The sequence below is a fragment of the Xyrauchen texanus genome, chromosome 45, assembly GCF_025860055.1.
Source record: "Xyrauchen texanus isolate HMW12.3.18 chromosome 45, RBS_HiC_50CHRs, whole genome shotgun sequence".
Lineage (NCBI taxonomy): Eukaryota > Metazoa > Chordata > Actinopteri > Cypriniformes > Catostomidae > Xyrauchen > Xyrauchen texanus.
The window spans coordinates 16,709,773-16,735,620 of record NC_068320.1 but is presented as its reverse complement, the minus strand read 5'-3'; the positions used below and the strand labels follow the sequence as shown (position 1 = coordinate 16,735,620).

Here is a 25,848-nt window from a genome sequence, read left to right as displayed (position 1 = left end):
CTACAGCTTGTGACCAGACCCAAACCTTTTACATCCAGCTTGTTCAGCTTAATGTGCCTCCTACTGTTTTACTTTCTCTCAGGAGAGTTGCCACACGCCATTTCAAGCCTCTACTGACTGTGATCTACTGACTGTGATTGCCACCTTCTGCCTCACTTCAGCATAAGGCCTTTTTGTATGTAAATGCTCAATGTATTAAAGTTTAGCTTTTAGGGGAAGCCTATGTGTTTGGGATTATATGGCTGAATTTGGGATAAGAGAGGAAAGAAGAGATAATAGAGGTGTCCTCTTATCACAAGACCAGACATGGAGCAACGCCCAGGCCGCTGAGGAGGAAGAGGAGATTGCAAGCAGCTGGAACCACCCAGCCTGACGGAAGTACACGTGAATATCAGAATATCTCCTTTAAACCCAGAGAGGAGCCTGCTGGAGTGTGACAAATCTGATCTCAAGCTGTCTCTGTAGGGTGAGCTTAGATTAGGCTGCTTTAATGCATAGTGTGTTGGCTTTTAATCACACCTCTGATAAAGATCAGATTCATTACACTGAACATGCAGGGCCAGGAAAGAAGAAAAGGGAGACAAGGAAAGAGAAACTGTCATCTTTGTTTATGTTGGCGAAAGGTTGAAGATATATAATTTGGTCTATCATGCACTAAGGCAATCAAGTTAAGCACCTGCATTATGGAGGAACAGCTATTGTAGATTGTATATAACCTCATACTCAAACATAAACAGGAGTAAATCTTTCAAAGCCTGTCAGCTGTCATATTTGTTAACATGCATATGCATGGGTCATAATTCACCCCAAAAGCAAAGCACAGAGAGATAAAAAAGCATATTTTGCATATATACAATTTATCATTTTAAGACCTTATTTAGTTAATCAAGTAAACCTCTCAATATATATTTAAGCAATATCACATGAGCAAGAGTGCAAAATGGCCCTACATCAGCACTGCTGTGATTCGGCAGCAGGCACGAGGCCGCAAGACGAGTGCTGTAGATAATCACAGCAGTGCTGATTTAGGGCCATATAGCACGATTGCGAGTGTGATATTGCTTATATACAACAGTTCAATGAACAAGTAAATCAAAAAAATAGGAAAAACTGAGTACAGTATAAAAACACATTTGTGCATGGAACTACTTTATTACGTGGTGGATCATAATCTGCCGTTGCTGGTTCAAACCAAATGATGCCTCCAAACATTCGTTAGTAATTCAAAAATGTCACTTCAGAAACAGTATCACGGCTTGTGCTGTTTATAACAAGTTATTGGATAAACAAGGATGGATGTGTGTGTGTGTGTGTGTGTGTATGTGTTTGTGTGTATGTGTGTGTGTGATCGAGAGAGAGAGAGAGAGAGAGAGAGAGATGTAGCGGGTGCAATCACCTGTTGCCATACCCAAGCAGAGATGTTGTCAGCTTTCTGAAGATCAGCTTTCTCAGTGGAAAAATAGCCGTCCAAGCAGGGGGTTTTCTCCCTATTTCATGGTAGCCGGTGCACAAGAGTCATTCACTATAGAAACCACAATGTCCTCCGCCATTTTAAACAGTGTGCACACTCCAATGTGGAAAGTCTGATAACAGGTAAGTGCCTTCAGTGTGTGTAATTAATTAGTCTGCTGTAATGCTGAAGTTGTTTGTTTAAAGCCGTTTAAAGCTATTTTCTAGCCTTAGTAGTAATACGAGCGATCACGGAGTGCTGTATGTAAACACTGGCTGATGCGAAATCAAAAAATTTATGTCACCTAACTGCCTCCTATTACACATGAAAATTAGCTTTTGCCACCACCTGCTGGCTAATATATACAATGTAAATAAAATGGTTTACTTAATTGTAAATGTAAAATTTCCAAAAGTGTCCAACTTTGCCCAAAACTAAAACTAAACTGAAATTGAAATGAATCCGAGATCCTTTTGTTTTTTTTGTTTTTTTAGTTCATTTTGGAGTTAAGAAAAGGTATTTTAGTGTAGTTTTAGTTTGTCAAATCAATTCAATTTAATTATTTTTATTTTAGTTAACATGTTTTTTTATGTTTTATTTTAATTTTGTTAACTGTAATAACACTGGTATACACCAAGGATGTATTTTTTGTATTGCCTTTAATTTATGTTGATTTTAAATAAAAAGGACAGGATTGTTTTTTGTTTTTTTTTACTATTTTAAACATTTTAATCATAAATATTTAATATAACAAGTATTATAAATATGAATATTAAACTATATAAAACATTTAATTAAAAAGAAGCTAAAAGAGAGCAAAATACTATTTATTTATTCCTTTTTGTGAGTGATATTATATTTCTTTATATTTATATACAACTTTTAATAATACAGTTTACATACTCTTAGGTGAAATTTATTAAAACTCATTTTTTAACCACTCCATATAATTCATATTAGCAAACTATACATTTGTCAAGTTGTTTAGGACATAAGTAATTTTTACAACAATTGTTTACAGACAGATTGTTTCACTTTTAGCTGACTATATCACAATTCCAGTTGTGAACTGTGCCTTTAAGCAGCTTGGACAACTCCAGAGAATTATGTCAAGCCTTTGGGCATTTAGCCAATTAGCTTCTGATAGGCTAATTGGCTAATTAGAGTCAATTAGAGGTGTACCTCTGGATGTATTTTAACTCAATGTCTCTTTGCTTGACATCATGGGCAAATGAAAAGAAATCAGCCAGAAAAAAAATCTGAAAAAAATTGAGGACCTCCACAAGTCTGGTTCATCCTTGGGAGCAATTTCCAAATGTCTGTGAAAGGTACCACATTCATCTGTACAAACAATTGTTAGCAAGTGTAAACCTCATGGGACCACATAGCCATCATACCGCTCAGGAAGGAGACAAATTCTATCTCTTAGAGATGAATGTAGATTGGTACGAAAAGTGCAAATCAATCCCAGAACAACAGCAAAGGACCTTGTGAAGATGCTGGAGGAAACAGGTAGACAAGTATCTATATCCACAGTAATACAACCCCTATATCGACATGACCTTAAAGGCTGCTCAGCAAGGAAGAAACCACTGCTCCACAACCACCATAAAAAAGACCGCAAGTCCACATGGGGACAAAGAGCTTACATTTTGTTGAAATTTCCTCTGGTCTTATGAAACAAAAATTTAACTGTTTGGCCATAATGGAAAAAGGGTAAGGCATGCAAGAACACCGTCCCAACCTTGAAGCATGGGGGTGGCATCATTATATTGTGGGGGTGCTTTGCTACAGGAAGGACTGGTGCACTTCACAAAATAGATGGCATCGCGAGGAAGGAAAATTCTAGAAAGGCAATGCTACCAAATACTAACAAAGTGTATGTAAACTTCTGACCCACTGGGAATGAGATGAAAGAAATAAAAGCTTAAATAAATAATTCTCTCTACTATTATTCTGACATTTCAATTTATTTATTTTTTATCTTTTTACCCTTTTCTCCCCAATTCCAAATGCACTCTAAGTCCTCGTGGTATCGTAGCGATCGCTTCAATCCAGGTTGTGGAGGATGAATCTCAGTTGCCTCCGTGTCTGAGACCGACAATCCACGCATCTTATCACGTGACTTGTTGAGCACATTACAATGGAGACGTAGCATGTGTGGGGGCTTCACGCTATTCTCTGCGGCATCCACGCACAACGCACCACGCGCCCCACCGAGAGCGAGAACCACATTTAGTGACCATGAAAAGGTTACCCTGTGTGACTCTACCCTCCCTAGCAACTGGGCCAATTTGGTTGCTTAGGAGACCTGGCTGGAGTCACTCAGCATGCCCTGGGATTCAAACTCACGAACTCTAGGGGTAGTAGCCAGCATCTTTACCACTGAGTTACCCAGGCCCCTGACATTTCACATTCTTAAAATAAAGTAGTGGTCCTAACTGACCTAAGACAGGGAATGTTTTCTACGATTAAATGTAAGGAATTGTGAAAAACTGACTTTTGACTTCAACTGTATATATAATTGAATTACTGTAAGATATTGATATTGATTTCAGTTATATCAATATCATTAATAGAATTTAAACAAGTTATATTTAAGCATATAATTGCTTATTTCCCATTTTCCTTTTATTTTGAAATAAAATATGACCCAGTTATGTTCTTTTTGAGATTCACCCACAGACACATGGAAATGGAGCTCAATTCCTATTGGTTCATTTAAGACAATAAATGTAGGGCAAACATGGTGCATCTTCAGACAGCTGGTTACGAGCAATCTGACACCAACCGGACGATCAACTAATCAGAAGAGGGAGATGAAGATAAGTTTAGAGGGGCAGGCAGAGGCAGTGAGACAGAAAATGGCATTAGTTTACCATAGACCTTCTGTTCAAATGAAATCATAGCCATCTCGACCATAGTGACCAGTTTATTTCAGTTCTTAATTGAAGGCACCTCACGTTTGACACAGATGCTGTTTGGCTGTAAAGAGACCCTCCAGTGCTGTTTTCAATTCAACCACCTGAGAGTGGAAGCTGCAGGAGGCACCAGAGGGAAGCCCCATTATGCATTTTATGAGAACTGGTCTATTAAGTTAAAACATCAGACATGGAATAAGGCTCCAGCAGTGCGTGTTTGTGGTTTATCATGCCCTTAGGCCCCCACTGGTAGGGTCCATGGAGACCAGGTTGTGTCTGGATAAGTGTGTGTGTGGGTTGGACACTCTATGGAGGTCATTGAAACTGCAGTGTAAAGTGAGACTCAGCTATGTGTTGCAGATGAGAGGTCAGAATGCAGTGAGTGAGTTTGGCTGCACATATTAGGGCCAAAGATCCACTGGCACCTTCATATGATCTATGAATGTGCCATGGGATCTAGAAGTAGCCAGGGTTCAGGTTATCTCTATATTTTAAAGAACTCTATATTTTAGTGCGATTACTTATATAAAAAATAACGTAGAGAAAAAATTTACGTGATTAGTCATGCCCAATGCACATACAAAAATTCCATAATGAAAGTACAGATTTTCCTACCATATGAGCAATTCAAGCTTGAAGTACATCTTTTTTACAAGCCATGCCGATAGGTGAGAGCATGTCTCACCAAACCTCACAAGCAGTGCAGCCACAGAAAATGAGAACTGCTCACAGTGGAAACACAACAGCAAACAGAAATCTTGAGACATGGTTTTCAAAAGCATCCAAAAAATGCAGCATTTATGTCGCTGAATACCAGTGAAATGCTCCAAACACGACCGTACATAGAGCAACAATAAAAAATTGCACAGACTGAATGTAAGAATGCATACAGTGAGAATTGGACACATTGACAAACTCAATGCAATACAGATTTCTGTCAACTGTAGGCTTGTTCATTGATATAACAATAAAACAAACAATACGTTCTTAAGCCTCTTTTTCAATTGTCTAATCAATGTTTTATTTTTCTGCCACAATAATGCAATTTACTTCAAACTGATATTTCAATCTGTATAATGTATTTATTATAGGCCCTACGTATTATTATTATTATTATGCATTATTTATATGAATTATCTTTATTTGGTCGCATCTTCAGCAAATAAATATGTATACAATTAATTGCGATTTAATTTGATTAATTAATCGGCATGTTGGGTAATTAATTAGATACAAAATTTGTATTGATTGACAGCCCTAATTTAATAATTTTATACGGCATATTGTCATCACATATTGTATGAATTCTGTCATTTTTGTTAAAAAACTCTTGATCCCTGAGATATTCAGACATTTTGAACATGATCATTGTTTGAAGTATCAGCCTCCATATGGGCTCCAACAACAGCTCTACTGGAGCTTTTGCTCTAATTAATTATTCATAAGTTTTATTAATTTATGTTTTTTGGTCATTGAGATACATGGAACATTAGCCCTCAGTCCTTCTGATATCTCCATTCAAACACCACCTGTACAGTGTGAGTAATTTTAGTCACTATTTTCATGTGCATGTGCAGTGTGAACGCCATTTAAAGTTGTTCACACACTTCAACATGTTGAAGGTCTCGAATAGCCTTTAAATAATATATATCATTTATGTATCATTGTCATCATAGAATTCCTAATGGGGAAAGATTATCTAATAGGCATTTGTGCAATGATTACTGGCTTTAAAGTGTAATTAACTTTACTTATTTATAATTTTAACACATAGAATTCTCAAAAACACGTATCATACTCAAAGGGAACAGATGTCCAGATGGTGATGTGAGAGTCTGCAGGATTTTGTGTCTGTAAACTGATGACTCGTCTTAACTGTGTAAATGCCACTCTGAAGAGCATTTCACATCTTCCCCTGCCATTTCTAGTGAAAGAATAAAGGTGTAATTCTCTACATACCTGAGTATTACATGAAAGATTGTGCACCCCTGCTGCTTTGAGCATATTGATAAAAACACTTTGCAAGTATGAATGCTTATTCTAACTGACTGACATACACAAGCAATTGAAAATGTTTTTACCATAGCTGAAATTACCAAAATTCTTGGCATATTTGTGAATTACAGTTTTGACATTTTGTGTAATAACCATGTTACAGTAGGACTGTAACCACTGTAGACTCACAATGGTCAACTTGTCGTCTAACAACCAGTCAATAACTGAGGTTTACAAGTTTATCTGCATAGTTTCTTATACATTTATTTTTTATTTTTGGTCATTTTAGCAGCAGTGCATTAATTATCATGCTGTGCATCCATCCATCCATCCATCCATCCATCCATCCATCCATCCACATATCCATCCATCCATGTACTTCTGTTAGATAGTTTGCACCATGAAAGTCTGTATATTTACATTCATTGCATTTATCGCTCCAGCCATACGCATTTAAATGGACATCATTGGCAGTTGCGTCACGTCTTGAGCTTTTTGTTTTGTTTAGTTTTTTGAGCATCCTGCCATGAACATTGATTGTTTATGATGGCATGATAAGTATAATTACCAACTCTTAAAAAAACAAGTCTCAAGGACCCTGTTTCATTTAATTGTGCTTTGTATAACTGTTTTTGAAAGCAAGAATTAATCTTATCTAGACTCCCGCAAAAAAGCATCAAATCAGGGTTCGGGTGAACTCAGAACCAGCCCAATTTACAGGCCTTTCTAAGACTGATAAGTCATCTAAATGTTCCAGCATCAGCAACAGACTAGTCTATATCTACATTCCTACAGTAAACATTAAGGTGGACTCATCTAACCCAATGGAATGTTTTTTATTAGAACCCACCCACAACCCCAAAGATGTGGTTACATGCTTGTGTCACCATATTGCATTTTAAATCACTGCTTCTGTTTATTTGTACTCATGTTATAATTCAAAGACACATGGTTAACCTCTCACCCTCAGAAATGCTATGATGGCATTAAGCACATGACTGCAGTGTCAGGGCTCCACAAGGTTCAACAGAAACAAGAGGTCACCTCTTCTGTATCACTGATGATGTCACCTTTAGGAGGTCATCTTCAGTGACCCTTGATGTAGGTAGCTGATGTTTTCCACAGATGACCTTTCCCTCCTTGGTGAATATGGATTAAAACTTTGAAGTGGAACAGAGTAGAATGGAATGAAACTGTATTGAATGGAACAGAATGAAATGGAATGGGATTGAATTGAAAAGAATCCCTTTGATGCTTAATGGCTCTGAGTATTGATCAATTTCTAGCTCTAGATGATATTTTGTAATTGAATAAGTACATAGATAAGATTTGTAACTTTACCGACTACCTTATGAACTATACAGTAATTTCTATAAAAAAATTATTTGAAAAAAGAAAGAAAAAGAAAACATGTCATAATTTACTCACACTCATGTTTTTCCAAATCATTATGGCTATCTCTCTTCCATTGACTGAGGCTGGCATTCTGTCTAACATCTCAACATGAGTGTAAGCACTGTAAATATTGACAGAATTTTCTATTTTTGAGTGAACCATCCCTTTAAAACCTCTAACTCTAGGCTGTATGAATAGACTTATAGATGAAAGGAGAGAAAAGTTATTAAGCACCTTCCAGCATTCAGTATGTCCAGACACGTGCAGTGGAAGGCTGGGGGGTGGTGAGCTTAGGAAAGCGAAGCTCCAGTTGGGGCAAAGTTGGCTCAGATCCTCTCCAGACCTGCTGAGTGAAATTGAAGCTCTGCAAATCGGATTAATGCTTCTCAAGAGAGCTTTCTCACAGCCAGTGGACACTTGCCTCTATGGTATACAACACAAGCCTCTCTCTTTCTCTCACTGTTTTTCAGGAAACTAATTTGAGGACAATCAATAGCAGTCGGTCCATTGTGGACCCTTTCCACTTTTCACAAATATATTTTTTAGCATACACTTATATCTGTGAAACAAAAAGGCATATAAACATACCTATAAATAGCATTAATAAACCAGTGAGTACATCTGAACACCGATCCATTTTTAGTCTTTATCACCTTATTTAATGCCTTATAATAACTACCCAGTTAACACTCACGGTGCCTTCTACACACCATCTTTTATGAATAACCACCAGATACTCATTATAATTCATGACTATGTGGTGTAGTCAAGTGCAATGAGCTTTAGATAGAGAGAGGGAGGAACCGAGAGATAGAGGGGGAGAGAGAGAGATGGTTGAGTGAGAGAAGGGGGGTGTGTCTCTATGAATGGGTGGAATACAGCGTGTGTGGATGACTGCTGGTCGACTAGTGTGGATGAGAGAGAGAGACAGGGAGACACGAAACATATCACACTGTACTCGTCTTACACACGCACTCACTCACACTCATTCAAAAGGAATTCTACAATATTGGGCAGGCCGGTGAGTGTATGATTTTAACACAAAGAAGGAGGGCGAGAGGTACCACTGATGAGATACGTTACTCCACGTTTGAGGGAACTCCCCAGAGTGTGTGTGCGCGCGTGCACTGTTGTCAGAGATCGGTTGGGGGACCCAAGACGACACGATGGGCTGTAACCTGTGCACGCTGCAGAAGAGAGAAGAACATTACAAGCTGCTGTATGAGATTGCGCAGGTGAGTCCATGTCTTTAATCCACTCCTTAATATGAGAGCTGGAGAACTAGAGTTAGATAGTGAGGTAAGAAGATCAGATGGGACTTCTACGGGAGAAACCACAGGTTTTTATGTACACTAGAGATATCTTATGGATGTTTTCTTCTCAGTAATACTCTGTTAGATTGAATAGAAACATTTATTCATTTAGCAAATGCTATTATCCAAAAGACTTACAATTGAGAATAATACAAGGAGGTGCAATTACTACAAGGAAGAGGTGCAAGAAAACAAGAAGTATCTAAACTGATACTAAAAGTATCTTCTAAGACAGTGGCTGAGTTCGGGATGGCATACTACCATATACTCTAGCTCTATATGGCACAAATAGTGAGAGTAGTATGGTAGTATGCCAGCCACTGTTTCCCAATTCTGGTCCTGGAGTGCCGATGTCTCCCTCATCTAACACACCTCATTCAACTCTTCAGATATTTAGTAGAGGCAACATGATCTAAAGTGGGTGTATCAAATAATGGATCTAAAATGTCCATTGTTGGGGTAGTCGAGGATTGGAACCAGGATTGGGAAACTAAGCAATCAAATAAGCAATCTAATAGGTTTTTTTTTTTTTTTTTTTGAACAGCACAGTCCTAGTATTTGTAGTTCTTCAAGGGATCTTGAAGGTTGTTGTGAATGTTGAGAAATGCCCAGCAGAATTGGTGACTTACCTAGAAGCATTTGTCAGTGATCAAAGGAAGTTTTGCTGCACACACCCTTAACACCAGTGCTCATATGCTCATTGATTTAGACAACTGTTATACGAGATGCTTGCAGGTAGAAGGTTGAGGATTGTAGGATTGCGCACATTGCTTTTTTAGTATGTGGGTTCATGTGAGAGATACCTGGGTGGGTAAAAGAAGGAAGAAGCCTAAGTTGACTCCAGAAATGGGATCAAAAGTCTCTACAAAATAGATTAAATGAGGAAACTGAAAATATTTTTTTCTAGCTAAAGCAATTTTTTAAAATAATAACACATTTTCCAAAGCCTTGCCTGCTTAGTTGATCCCCACTGAAGCTGCATTATGCTTGCACAGTTCGTTCATCAGCTCAGCACAGGTAGTGTGTGCTTTTGTGCAGTACATTGATGGAAGATCAGTTTACTTTTTAGTTATTGCTCATGTTTAGGGTTGATGATGCTGGTCTTATTCCAGCTTAAACTTTGGCTCCTCTCCTCTCCATACTGAATGACTATAGTACACATATTCTGGTGTTGCAAGGGAAACCAGCGTCTCCCGAACAACAAGCATGCAAAATAATATTTCTCACTGCTTTGATTTCAGCCTCATTAAGCTGTTGTATAAAATTACTTTGGTCCATAATTAGATGGTAAAACGTGCCTTTTGTCTGTGCGGATGCCAATATGGAAGATTAGCCCTGTTGGTAGCTGTCTTGAGGTGATAGGATTTTCAACCCTAGTGATTTAAAACAGTAGGGTTCTATTTGAAGTGACTGTGGTTCAGACAGAATTAAATCCAAAACCCACTGTTGCTTTAATCGGTGCTGTGTCGCCTGTGATTGAGATATTTGGATGAGGAATTACTCTTTTGTGGGGTGGCACTATAGAATGAAGTGTGTAAGAAAAGAGGTGTTTTCAAATCAGCCTGGCCAAGTTTTTGTAAACTGGTCTAGCTGGTCTTCTAGCCTGGCCAAGCTGGTCTAGCTGGTCTTCTAGCCTGGCCAACTTGGCTTAAGTTTGTCTAGCTGGTCTTCTAGCCTGGCCAACTTGGCATAAACTTGTCTAGCTGATCTTCTAGCATGGCCAAGCTGGTTTAAGATGGTCTAGCTAGTCTTCTAGCCTGGCAAAGGTGGTCTTCAACTTGCCTAGCTGATCTCCACACCTAGCTGTGCTGGAGCTTAGCTGGTTTAACTGGTTGGCCAGCTGGTGTCCCAGCCTTTCTAGCTGAGAAGTGCCCCATTCCTAGCTAAAACCAGCAAACAGACCAGCCTGAATAAGATGGGAGACCAGCTAAGACCTGAAAACCAGCTTAGGCTAGTTTCAATTTTTTTTCAGCATGGTAGTGACCAAATTATTTCCTGTGCGTTTTTGGCAGGGTTGCAGTTTGCTTAAATTACATGAGAGGACTTTATATCCATGTCATGTGTTGGTGCCTTTTGATGTAAGTCTGTTTTAGCAGAAGGGTTCTGCTCTAGACAACCAAAAACTGAGGGAGGGAAGGAGACAGGAGAGAAGTAAGATAGAAAAGGAGGAAAAAGAAATAATGCAGTGAATCCAGGAAGGATAAAGGCACTACGAGGTTTAAAGCAAGAAGATGAGATTCAGATCTACTCTCAGTGGAGTGAATTCCCAGGCTGACACGAAAGTGTGTCAAGGAATCGTTGTCTCAGATTTTTTCCAGTCTCTGTTGTTCGACCAATTGAAATTCTAAAGCTTTAATGTTTGTGAGCTGGAATCAAAAACATTTTTAGTTCAAGTGGAGAAAGCATGCATGATATGACAACAAAAACAATATACGTGCACAAACACAGATGCAAACACACATCCTCACTGAAATGTCATGCTCTTTGACCATTTTGATACTATTCTTGGCAGCACAACCCTTTTAGCCCTGGTGGTCTGTGAGATTTATGAGTTTAGTGTGAATGTTCACCCCTCCACGGGCTCACCATGGAAATGTATTAGTTCTTTGTTACCCATATTACAAAGACATCCCATGCACTCTCTTTCTTTCTCTCAACTCCGTCTCAGAGGACTTGGCTGCGTGCTTGTGTTTAGTCACCAAGATCAGGTTTAGGATTTTTAGGTCTGAGCTTAGTCTGAGATTTTTCACCTCAATTTGATCCCTTTGCTGGTAGAGAGCTAATTGAAAAAATCTTTATGATTTGATGCTCTTTATGGATTAGATTCAATGTTTAATATGTTATATGTGATGACATACCTGTCACTTTAAAAGTGAGGTATGGTTTGTGGGTGACATAAAGGCTTGTTGAAATTAGCTAAACTCTCAAAATGAAAGCTTTGAAAAACAAAACACTTATTTGCACCAGTTCTGCATTTTTATTTCTTTACCTTATAAGACAGCAAACGCCTATGAGACAGTTGGGCATTGGCAATATTACTGATGCTTATTAATAGTGTTTTTCCACTGGTTTTGAAATAGGACCTAGATTTTACATTGAACATCAAGTGGTGACCCGACACAGTACCAAAATAGTTTATCGTTCAAAAGGAACCAAAAAATCCTTTAAATCAAATATCTAACTGTATTAATATTATGGTTTTAATCAGGACATGTCATGCAATCTGTACATGTTGGCATCTGTCTAATTTGCAAACTTCTACCAAGGGACAGATGTGTTTGTGCCCAAATACCATAAAGCTTGATTCAATATTGATGCTATTGATGCCAACAGCAAGATATGGGAATCGTTTTTACCCTCCCTTGTATTCAGTGGTGTAGTAGTGTCTGAAGAGGTGGGCATACTGTGAAATTATAAAAGTGAGGTTCCTTTTATTAGGCCACTATGAGAATTGTTAATACATTATTATTACTCTAACTAATAAACTAATTCATAATACGCAATAAACTGTAAGCATTGTAGCTAGTAGGAGTGTTGTAATGTTCATGTTTACACGTTATCTTGTATTACCATATATTCCCTACATAAAAATTAAAGGTTATTTGTTTTATTTGTGTACTATTATGAGCTTTTCTGTGTATAGTGAAATTGTTTTCCTACTTGAAATTGAAATTATTTAATATCATGAGAAAAAGGTACCACCGACAAAAGGCAAAGAGCATCAAAAACTAGCAGGAGAGCAATAACCTACAGTATTTTTACAAAGTTTAATTGCATATGTTTTATATATATATATATATATATATATATATATATATATATATATATATATATATATATATATATATATATATATATATTTACTGAAATGAGATTCAAGGAACGAGACTGCAAATATCTAATCACATCTGAAATTAATGTTCTGATTGGTGGATCAGCTTAGTCGGACTATATGTCTTGCCCATGCCATCAGTTGCGCTCCCACAGATCCGTGCACATTTAAAGACAATCTCTGTACATTTAAAAAGATAAAAAATGATAGTAAATAGTTATATATATATAATTCACTCAAAGGAGCTGCGGCATTGCGTTAGTAGATTTAAAAGTTCCGGGTCAAAAGACTACTCGTTGTTCTTGCGGCCACACGTCTCATCACTTAATTCAGGTGGGCATACACAAAATTCCTAAAAGAGATAGGTGGGCATATGAAATATGCCTGCGTATGCCCAAGACTACACTACTGCATGTAATACAACTTGATAGGCCTATTTATTTTGCTATCATAATTATGCATGATTAACAGAACAGGCATGCAACACATTTTTGGGTTGCTACCAACCAATTGAAACTAATTTATTAACATGTTATAAGCAAATGGCTACTTAAAGCTATTTATTTGAATATGCCTTATTTAACCAACCACCTTGTGCTAAGAATTGATCAACTGCTAGACTAAGTGTACAGAGACAGACATCTATTAAAATTAAACTAGATATAGGATCGTCTCCCTCCTCTTTACACGAATGAGTGGAACTGAGACATTGAGGCCCGGTGGAGCAATGCAGTTTATGGCAGTGGTCATGTGTCTGCATGGGGACAGATGCTCTGTCTCATTCCCAGTCTGTGGATCAGCATGGGAGGAGAAAGAGATATATATCACTCACTCACTCACTCACTCACTCACTCACTCACTCACTCACTCAGAGATATTCTCAAAGGGTAAATCAATGATACCTCCAAGCAGCTCCCTAAAACTGAAGCATATATTTTTTTGCTATTCCAGCCTACTATGGACATAAGTTCAAGCCATTTGTAATTTGATGTCCCTGAAATTGTGAACACTGTAGTGCTATCAAAAAAATAGCTCTGTTTGAGTGTCCTGACCAGCCCATATACATAAGCAACATTGGCTCAACCAATGGTTTGGGAAACTTGTTTGAAAACAAGTCACAATTTGTTCTATTCCTTACAGCGGTGCCTGTGGCACAGATATTACACACTTCAGCTTTAATTTGAAATTGTCTTACCGAACTGGAAATTACTTGCAGTTTACATTGCTTAAAAAAAAATCTGCTCCAAAATGTATTTGAATTAACTTGGCACTTTGCTGGCACTGAGTCTCAATGGCTTTTGTGCTTTGGGCAATTGCCAGTTTACCTCTGTGCCCCCTATGGTGGACAGCAAGGGTTGAACAGGAAGTGTCAATCCTGAGAGCACTAACAGCCATATGGATCTGGATCTGTGTGAGTGAATTGGGCTGTCAGTATATCACAGCCTTGAATTTTAATGGGTGTCCAGATGGAGGACAATCTTTAGAGAGCCAAAAGGAACTGCCTTTTGTGTGTATGTAGGATTGACTTTTGGGTAAAGACGAACTGATACAGATATTGATAATTTTTTGGTTTGATAATATGTTCTAATATGTTGAACCGATTTTAATTGTTTCATTTCTGTCTTTTGACTAATAAAAACAAAAGAATCATCGGACTGGGGGCCTGTGTAGCTCAGCAAGTAAAGATGCTGACTACCACACCTGAAGCTTCAAGTTCGGATCCAGGGCGTGCTGAGTGACTGAGTGAATAAATGTCTCTTTATTGCCATTGTCACCATTGGGCAACATCCCCTGTCTGTCTTTTCAAACATTATACATTTTCCTGTCCCGGAGCGATGTCCCCTCTGAATGATGCTCCTTGCTGATGAAACGAGATGAGTGCACAGCAAAAAAGGGCAAAGACAGAAAACATCTAGCTTTGATTGATCTTGTGACCATAATGGACGATAAGCCTTACAAATAGCACAGGCAGTGTGGTGATCATTTCAGCAGACCCTTTCATCTCCAGCCCTGGTAAAACATATGTGTGTTTGAAAGATGGAAATCTCATTTAAAACTCATATAATTCTTCTTGGCTTTAGCATGGATGGAATGCTTGCATAATTATTGATAAAAAATAGACTTCTCTCTCTGTCTCTTGTGGTCTGGGTGATTTTCTGCTTCATTGATATAGCAGATGCTGAGTTCATCTTTTTCTCCTTATATGTTGTGTGGGAAAGAAAGCAGATGACCTTATCTAGACCCCCTGTCTAATGTAATTTACACAGCCACTGATCTTCCTTACCAGACAGACACACACAGTATTACCTACTGCTATTAGACACTGAATATCATTTGTTTTTATATTGATGGTGCAAGGTAACATTAGCTTTAAAAAGTGAACAAGAACAGATTTATGACAGTTCCTTGTTTTTTTTTTTTTATGTGAATTATGAACATTTCTCATGAGAATCAACATATTTATGAGAATTGTGATAATTATAATTATCTATAACTATGAAAGATAAGGACTTTTGTTATTAATATATATATTGTAGGGTCCAAAGTTAACTTTCCAAGCACATAAAAAATTGTTTTTTGGCGAGCAAATAAATTCACCAATTTTATTATGCGCTGTCTACAAACTGCCTACTAGAAAAAACATCTTTTGCACCTCTTGAGACTTCTTACAGCTTTTACCTCAGTGGACAGATCATGTGGCAAAACATATATGGAATTTATTAAGCCACCAAAAGAAAAGGAGGAATCACAGTTTTAACAAAAATGCAGTTTAATGGCCTTTAAGAATTATTTATGCATACATTTAATATATATTTTCCTCCACTGGCAGGTGTGGCAAAATATTTTGGACCCTGTTTTTATGACATTGATTATGATATGAAGTCCCTAAAGGGTCATTGCATTCCTGTTACCAGAGAACTGTTTCTTCAACTTGACCAGATTGAGTTTCCTTGAATTTTATACTTCTGTGATCTGGGTACTGTATGAGAGTCTCTCGAGTGAAATTATGAAGTGACCTTTCTTTTTTATGTTATTTCATTTTAAAAAGTATAGGCTTGACCTTTACATTCGAATTGCAAACCAACTCGACCAGCCAGAATCTCTAACTGGAGTTCTTTACGATGAGCCCCTCTGTCTGCTCTTTTCAATCCTCTTCGCACATACACCACCTGCTAGCGTGGCCAAAAAGGGTCAAATTATAATTTTTATTCGCTATAAAAATGTTCACTGTAGTACAAGTAAATTAATGTGGATGGTCATGTTAACGTGCATACAGTTGTGATATTATAATCATGAAGATTTCTGAATGACCCATTTTTGCAACTTAGTTTCAATAAATGTTGAGTGGACTGGTGAGGGAGCTTTGCATTCTGAATGTTGTGAGCTTGTCTGTATAGGACATCAAACCTTTTTACATAAAAAGAACAAGAGATTATGTCTGTTTTCATCAACTTTCATCAAAATGTAACAGTTTACCCCATAATTAAATGACATTCTTTATCACTGACAACACCAGGGGGTCAGAAAGTATCTAGTTAAGAGGTCTCCACCATCCTGGAACTATGCTGGAACTACACCATATGATGTCAAAAAGTGTGTTTACCCATTGACAGCTATTCAAAAGTAGCTGTGTTTTCTTATGAATATTTTTCTTTTCCAAGAAACATTTAAATCATAATTATTTCATTACAATTTTGTAAATCAATTTCCAGTGAGAGATTATTTTTTAAGGGCTCTTAAAGGGATGGTTCACCCAAAAATGGAAATTCTCCCATATTTTACTCACCCTCGTGTCATCCCAGATGTTTATGACTTTCTATCTTCTGCTGAACAAAAGAAAAATATTTTTAGAAAAATAGAAGAAATTTGTAGCTCTAAAAAGCAGATAAAAGCAGCATAAAAGCAGCATAAAATTAATCCATAAGACTCCAATGGTTTAATCCATGTCTTCAGAAGAGATACAATAGGTGTTGGTGAGAAACAGATCAATATTTAAGACCTTTTATACTATAAATATCCACTTTCACATTCTTCTTCCATTTGAGGCAGTGGTGGCTCAGTGGTTGAGGCTCAGGGTTACTGACCAGAAGGTTGGGGGTTCAAGCCCAAGCACCACCAAGATGTCACTGTTGGGCCCTTGAGCAAGGCACTTAACTCCAGGTTGCTCCGGGGGGATTGTCCCTGTAATAAGTGCACTGTGAGTCGCTTTGGATAAAAGTGTCTGCCAAATGCGTAAATGTAAATGTTATGCTATTCACATTCTTTGTACATATTGCCAATATACTGGGCAGGAATTTAAAAAATGACATAATATTGATCTGTTACCTATCATTTTGCCACTGGAGTCTAATGGATTACTTTTATGCTGCCTTTTTGTGCTCTTTGGACCTTCAAAGTTTTGGCCACATTCACTTGCATTGTGAGGACCAACAGAGCTGAAATATTCTACTAAAATCCTTTTTTTGTGTTCAGCAGAAGAAAGTCATACACACCTGTGATGGCTTAAAGTGAGTAAATGATGAGAGAATTTTCATTTTTGGGTGAACTATCCCTTCAAAATTGTGATATTGACTTTTTTCCTTATCTGTTTCCATTGATGAATGAACAGTCGCATGACACCTAATCCTAGAAATGAGTGCACATGACTAAAGATGGGATCCTCCAGATCACGTACTTCTGGGGATCCCTGTGCTAACAGAGCAGTTGCCAGTGGGAATGCTAATGGATAGCTTTTTCCAGGTATATTAGAGCTCCTTCAACGCTACCAAGCCCTCTTTATTTTTAAACCCTTCTGTACAACCACCATAATGAGTCAATTAGAGACCATGCCGAGTTAACTGCACTACAATCAGTTCCTACTGGGTAAAGTATTTTTCTCTTTAAAAATCCTGTTTCACTCGGAAATGCATCAAATCATGGAAGTAAAATGGGATGTGAATGTCGTTTCCGAATTTAAACTGAATTTAAACGGCAAATAACATGATGGTGTGGCAAATTTATATTGTTCCCTAGTCACAAGTGCCAGTGATTCTCCCAAGCTTGTTCTTAGATTGCCTTCTCTCACACTTCTTTCCAAATTCTGGCATAACTGACACAGAAGGAAATTATGTTCTAATTTCAGCAAAACAGATCATACAAGTTCATTGTTTGAAATCGCACAGGGGATGACCTGCTTGTCTGCCCTAGACACACTTGTGTGTAATTAGTGCTGGGCTCAAGTGCTGATTTGTAATTATGAGAAGTTATGGAGTTTATTCATCTTCCTTTATCGTGGAGTCCTGTCTGAGTTACCCCACCTGCTAGGTCGAAAGTGGGTGAATACACATGGGCGCTACGTGAATGAAAAACAAGCCATAAAATCTACATACTTGTTCCCAGTATGTCCATACTTGTGCAATATATTATAAGTCTTCTGAAGCCATACAATATCTTTATGTAAGGACAAGACTGACATTTAAGGCTGTTCTTTGCTTAAATAATTGTCTATATTGCTAAATTGACCCAGAACATAAATATTGCTCATATCTCATGTGCATCAATCAAGACGTTCAATATCATTGAAGCTTGTCTTGGTTATTTTGTGTTCATTAGTTCTATATTGCATTGTAGATTTGCTATATGTATTGTGAGTTTTAAAGTGCCCTGGAGCATTGCGGATCGATCCATTTGTAATTAATACATAATTAGCAGCTACACAAATCTAGATGACAATCCCTAATATCCCATCTAGTAAAGCATAGAGGGAGGAAATAATTTGTGCATTGTACAGCTGCTGGTTTATCAAGGAGAATTAGAGTTCAAATGCTCTTCAGACAAATTCAGTTAATTTATGGATCACATCTGTAGTATCCGCAATATTAAAAAATCTGTGTGGATTGCAGTTCACCCCAGTAGCGCAGTTGCTCTGTGATATTGTTATGCAGACTAAATACTGAAGCGTCTCAGTGTGCAAGTTTTAGACACAAAAATAGCTCTCAGTTGGTCCTTGTGTCTGAACAGCACTGGAAACACAAGGATGATACCCCTCCCCCATCTCTCTCTCTCTCTCTCTCTCTCACTCTTTTGTTCTTGCAAAGGTGAGACATATTCTGTTTAGAAGAGAGAACTGTGAACAGAAGGCAGAAGAATCGTGAGACTCTGAAAATGTATTTTGTATCAGGGACAGAGCACATGCTGTGTATATGTTTGTGCGTGTGTGTTGTAGTGGTATGGTGTGACAGATATTAATGACAGATTTTTCCATGACCCAAGGGTGCATGCAATAGTCTGTGCCATTTAAAAATACTATTTATTGTGGAAAATAACAGGATTTGATACTTGTTTTGATATAGTACACTTAAATTGTCTGTCTTTAGAGTTGTGTTACTAGAGTTACTGTTTAACACACTGTCTTACATCTGGATATTGCAGACTGTATTGGGCACATTTCACCTTTCATCAGTAACACACACACATATGTGGGTAGGTCACTGCTCCTGTTTGTTCTTCTTGGCTGGCCTCGGCCCCCTGTGTGAGTGACAGGCTGTCAGTGAGACACAAACTGGCCCGGGTCATTTCCTCCAAATCTGACACAATACACTGTGACGCATCCTTTATTCAACAACAATACTAAGCTGATATCACTCAAACATTCCTTCTGTGTGTGTTGAACTTTGTAGTGTGTTGGACTGGTAACCTGTGTAGTAGGCAGGACATGTCATTTTACTGTCCTAAAAGGAAAAAGGGCATTAATTATTTATTTTATATTATTTTTATGAATTGACTGAATAGTACAGAAAACTGATTACAAACAATTATCCATTCAGAAATACAGAAATGTATCAAAATGAACAACGTATATAGAAATGCAATTTAAATATATTGGCATTATCTACTTGGAGGTAATATCCTCCCCGGCGGATGGCAGCGACCCCCTCTGTCCCCAAGCAGACGGCCGTGTCTTTCCCCTGGCGGATGGCAGCGGCAAGGACTCCATGACAGCGCATCCCTCCTCCCACCTGGGTTTCTTTATCAGTTCTGGGTAATTGATAAAGAATGGCAAAAAGGAGGCAGGAAATGGCTGAACAGTAAACATAAAGTTGAATAAAACATACATAAACACAGACACACATGCAACACGGCCACGTGTGTCTCTCTCTCCCTCGAACTGGTACCTCTGGCTCCCCTTTATCTCACTCTCCCACTGATCAGCTGATTCTGTGCCGGCCATGCATCTATAAAAATCATGGCCAACATGTTCTTCTGCTGTTGTAGGCCATCCGCCTCAAGGTTCAAAGTGTTGTGCTTTCTGAGCTGCTATTCAGCTCACTACAATTGTACAGACTGGTTATCTGAGTTACTGATGCCCTTTTGCCAGCTCGAACAAGTGTGGCCATTATCCATTGAACTCTCTCAAAGTATCAACCATTGCAGAACATTCCACCTGTCACAAACGTTATAAATTTGTGCATCATGCATTAGAATGAGAACACAACTATTTTTGGGCTTAAAAGATACAAGAACTAAATCAATGTGGAACATTGCATCTCAGAAGGAGTACAATGTGGCCCCCGTATGTGCTACTTAAAGAAATAGTTTACTCAAAAATGAAAATTCTTTCATTTACTCACCCTCATGCCATCCAAGATGTGTATGACTTTTCTTCTTCTTCAGAACACAAATTAAGATTTTTAGAAGAATATTTCAGCTCTGTAGGCCCATACAATAATATTACATATAATATAACAAAATATTTACACTCCAAAAAGCTCATAAATTCAGCATAAATGTAATCCATATGACTCCAGTGGTTAAATCCATGTCTTCAGAAGTGATATGACAGGTGTGGGTGAGAAACAGATTACAAGTCTAATAAATACATTTTTGCTAGAAATTCTTCACTCTGCCCAGTAGATGGCGATATGAATGGAGAATGTGAATCACCAAAAACAAGAAAGTTAAAGTGGAGATTGACAGGGAGGAGAATTTATAGTAAAAATTGACTGAAATATTTATCTGTTTCTCACCCAACCTATCATATCTCTTCTAAAGACATGGATTTATCCACTGGAGTCAAATGGACTACATACTACTTTTATGCTGACTTATGTGATTTTTGGAGAATCAAAATTTTGGCATCCATTCACTTGCATCGCATGGACCAAAAGAGCTGAGATATTGTTCTAAAAATCTTAATTTGTTTTCTGTTGAAGAAAGAAAATCACAGATCTGAGATGTCATAGAGTGAGTAAATAATGAGAGAATTTTCAGTTTTGTTTGAAATATTCTTTGAAGCCTGATGTGGCCCCTGTACCAACCAAACCATGGACATAATGCACCAAGTGACCCTCCTTTTTTAGTTTTGTACTTTTATTTTTTGCATTCCTTGCATTGTTTTGAACATGTTTTATGCGCAACAGTAACTCTCTCTGTCGGCATTAAGGGAAATTTAGACCCTACACATAAACTGATTTTATTTCATATTTGTTTCATACATTATGATATTGAAAATAACTTTTTCATCTTTTAATTTCTGTAATCATGTCGCCCTTTTATTTATTTTTTTAAATCAGATTCATGTAGTGCAGGGGTGCCCAATACGTCGAACGCGATCTACCAGTCGATCACAAAGGCAATGCTGGTAGATCGCACAAAATTTAAATGTACTTTCGTTAAATTTTAATAAAAATAAATATAATGTCTTTCCTTCTTATAGTTTCTGTCTGACTTGCACTTGACGAGTAAATATTGACCAGATGTGGTTTTGTTTATTCAGTTGCCATGACAACTAGGTTTGCACATATGCACCTTCCAAGGATTTCTGAGAACAGAGCATGAAATTGCGCTAAATTGCGCTAATTGCGAAAAAACTGAATAAACAAAATCTCGCCTGGTCAATATTTACTCGTCATCAGAATAAGGTAAACGCCCTGGCTATTGTAATCTATTGTGCTGTAGGTGTTTTGGGTTTAGTTTCAAAACTGAATGATATCAAAATTGAACATTATTATATATTTTTGTATTAATTAGAAGATGAATTCCATGTAGGGATACATGCAGTAGTCCCAACAAGCATTTTTTTATTTTAAATGAAACTGTGTTTTTTTAGTTGGTAGATCTTATTTAAAAGTAGATCATCACACAAAAAAGTGTGGGCACCCCTGATGTAGTGTTTACAGTATCTTAGATAAGCATTGTATTTTAAAAGTTGTCAATCACAAACACCTATAAAATACAAAATTTTTATTCTTTCTGGCAAACAGCCATAAAAGAAAATGTAAATTACGGTGTGTGTGTGTGTGCAACATATTTAAATTGCAGCATAGTGTTTTTATTATAAAGGAGTATAGCTTTCGCAACTCAGTACTCACTACTCATGAGTGCTTTTATATGAGCTACTCTTTTACTCTTACTTGAGTAGTTTTTAGGGCAGGTACTTTTACTCTACTCACACTACATTTTTAAGATGTAATAGTACTTTTACTTTATTTTTCAGTACTCTTTCCACCCCTGCTTATATGGTGTACCACTTGAGCCAGGGGCAGATCCTGTTCTAGCCTTCTTCACCACCTCTTGGACTTCCTTCCAGGATGGTTTGCTTAGGTTGAGCTTTTTTTCAAGTGTTTTAGCTTTATGGATTTTGGGTTGGCATCCAGGGCTTGGTTTCTGGACGTGTCATTGTGGGTCTCCCTCAGGAACCCCTCTACGTCTTCTCTTGGGCTGGTCAATCTCCCGGATTTTGCTTCACCCAGCAGTGTTCTGTTGAAGGGTCTTTGGTGAACTGAGCTCTTTTGTTCTCCCTCTCCTTTTTCTTCTTCCAAGTACTTTCTGCTCGCCAAAGCCTGCAGAGAGCTTCCCAGAGTTGACTCGTCAAGTCCTTGATGCCTTCCATTTCTTCAACGGGGACTCTACTAAACTGTTGAGAACTTACATTTCTTTCCTCAAGCGGTTAATGTCTCTTTCTCTTCCGCTTGGCTGCTTTGCATTTTTGGTGTTAACCTTCTTATCCTCTATTCCAAAATGCTCTCTTTCCAGATTGTATGTTATTGTTGTGAGGCTTGCTCAATTGTTCCTGTTAGCATGGCTTGTAACACTTTGTCTAGATCTTGATCTAACTGGTGTCATTATTTAATGTCACTCATCTTGGGCCATTTGATTCGTTCTTTCACAGGGTGGGTTTGCATTTCAGGAGTGATATCAGGTGGATCCCTCCTGAGGAATTGAGGTGACACAGGTGCTGAGAGATCTCCAGTTCTGTGTCTCAGTTCTTCCTGCATGGATTTCTCTTGAGTCTCACTAGGTGATACCACTGTGCGCTGAACCAGTGACTCCTCTTTTCAACACTTGGTCCTAGCTTGATTTATTTTAAGCCCTTTTGTGTTCTTGCAGGTCTTTCCACAGTGACACTTTACTTCCAATACCTCCCCAGTTAATGTTGTTTGGGTGAGCAGTCTCTGTGTCCATACTGTATGTCATTCCTGGCCGTTACATTGTGTCTGTCCTTTTGAGTCTCTCATCCTCCCCTCCTCTTGGGAGACTCTGGGGGTATTGCACATTATTGGTTTCATTAGCTTGATTGGTGCCCTCTTCCAAGTGCTGTGCATAAGGTTGCTGGCCTCATACACCACGCCAGTCTTTCCTGGAGGTCATCTGCCTTTCCAGTGTCACCGAACTTCCTCGGTTGCCATCCAGACTTTCCTGGAAGTCACTGGATACCCAGATGTTCATGAATATCTGAGCATCCAGTGACTTCAACTACTTAAAAGATGCTGTTAATATGTTTACATTATTTGTTTTTGCTATCTATCCAAATGTTAAAAAATGCACATTGAAATGTTACATACATATACCTATGAATAATGAGATTGAGTCTTTTATTCTCTTAAGAGATGTTTGTTACCAGTTACATTTGTTGCATCTCAGACAGGTTCTGTATGTTTATTCGGTACTACGCCACCATCAAACTTGTATTGGGTTTCTTGCATGTTTGATAAGTCATTTGCGGTTCTCTAAGGTCTCTTGCGTCGACTGCTTGCATATTAAATATCAGGCGGCCCATCTGTGGTGCACCGAGTGGCGTCTCTGCTCAGTAACCAGATCCTATCCATGAAACATCAGCAGGGTTTATGTCTTAGAGCAGCTTCTTTCTGGGCAACAAGCAGTTGTTGATGTGCTATTTCATGCTTTTATACATGCCTTATGTTCTGTTCTGAAACCTATTGAGCTGCCTATATACTGTAAATAGGCAGCATTTTAAGGCTTCATGTTAACACTCCTGTTTTTCCCGGGAGTTTCCCGTATTTCACACCCATCTCCCGTCCCCCTCCCGTTTTGTTATTTTTCCCAGGAAACTCCAGTAATTTGTATGGCCCAAACCTCGTTATTTGAATAATCACATCAATATATTATTCCAAGGTTGTCTAGTTGCCAGATCTTGTATGAAACGCATCCTACTCACACAATCGACACATCATACAAATTTCAACACATTTCAACCAATCAAGCATGACTGGTAGATGGGAGAAGACTCAGGTGGTGCGCCGGCAAAAAAAAAAATATATATATATACATGAAAATGTATTTAATTTTATATCTCGAAGCCATATCGACAATGCCCACGCCTTTTGCAATGTGTGTCGCACTGATTTTAATATCGGACACAGTGGGAAAAATTACGTTACTCAGCACATTAAATCACAATGGCATAATTTGTATGTATTTAGCCTGCCATCCAGCACCCCTAACCCCCCCTCAGAGGTCTCTCAGATTTTGGTACCCAAATGATGACAGGTATGGCAAAGACTGTTCCACAAGGTAGGTGGGATAATTATGCTGCCTCCTAAGATACCTTATTTTGGCCAAATCTAAGGCAGCATTGCATGTTTCCTTCATAGAGAAGGCAATCCTAGGATTGCAATGAGCACAGTGAAGAAAAAAACAACAATCTAAGATGGTGGACAAAGCGAGAGAAATGTATTATAAAAATACTTGTATTCCACTACTGGAATACTGGAATGCTACACCAATCCTGAAAAATTAATAATATAAATAGTTCCAAAAAGGTGCACCACTTTGTGCCTGACAGACTCATTGTTAGCTTAGCAACATGCTAACATGTAACTCTATTGGAATCAATAGTTGAGTATGCCCTGTACAATGCTGTTTGTTTGTCGTGTGGAGTTGCTGCCTATGTAGAGCGTTCCAAGTCAGTCACTTATGAGATTCCATCTCTGTTAGGATGTTACCTTATAAGGCAGCTTCTAAAGTAGGCAGAAGACAGCGAAGTAGCTCAGGAACAGACCAGTTGTCCTATTGAAATATACGTATCTGATAGTATTGGCCTGTTTTTTTATATCTGCTCTTTCAAATCCTGCCATGTCTACATCTGATTAGCCAATTAATCCTAATTCATACTCCAAGAGCAACTATGAAAACAGGTGTTGACTGTCGACAGGCTGAATGGAGCTAAATTGCACTTTAAAAAAGTCAGCGTAGTGTGCATTATATAGACAAGTGAGTCAGACACAATCTTGGTCTGTGTTTGGATGTTCATTCACACACGTCTGCTGTGCTCTTGGAGACTACTCAGGTGTGAAGGTGTATGTTATTGTTTCAGTCTGCCTTCTATAAAAGTGGAATCCAACTCCACACAATAAGAAGAATAATGATAATTGGAAGAGCCAGATACTATGCACATATTCTCAGATGAAAAATCTCACAGCTGGCAGCTCATTAAAAGGATATTAAATGTGATTCTTTTACACATCAAACCATTGACACAATTTACCTGGTTTTGCTCTGAATGTGCAGGTTCTGTTGCCCATCTGCGTGTTTGTGTGGATTAATATTGGAGCTTTGAGTTTATTATAATTCAAACATCAAACGTCATTCACACCATTTACATTGGTTTTGCTCAGTGCACATTTATTTGCACATTACGCTATGATGTTGCCCATGTGGCTT

At 38.1% G+C, this 25,848-nt stretch overlaps 1 protein-coding gene across 1 annotated transcript in view; it reads left to right on the top strand.

Moving 5' to 3' along the window:
• Positions 1-8,687: 8,687 nt before the first annotated feature.
• Positions 8,688-25,848, top strand: part of LOC127637679 (PDZ domain-containing RING finger protein 4-like) — a 43,743-nt gene continuing 26,582 nt past the window's right edge. The window contains exon 1 of the mRNA XM_052118867.1: positions 8,688-8,996. Within this exon, the coding sequence (XP_051974827.1) occupies positions 8,928-8,996 (69 nt within the window). The 5' untranslated portion in view covers positions 8,688-8,927. The remainder of the gene's footprint in view (positions 8,997-25,848) is intronic.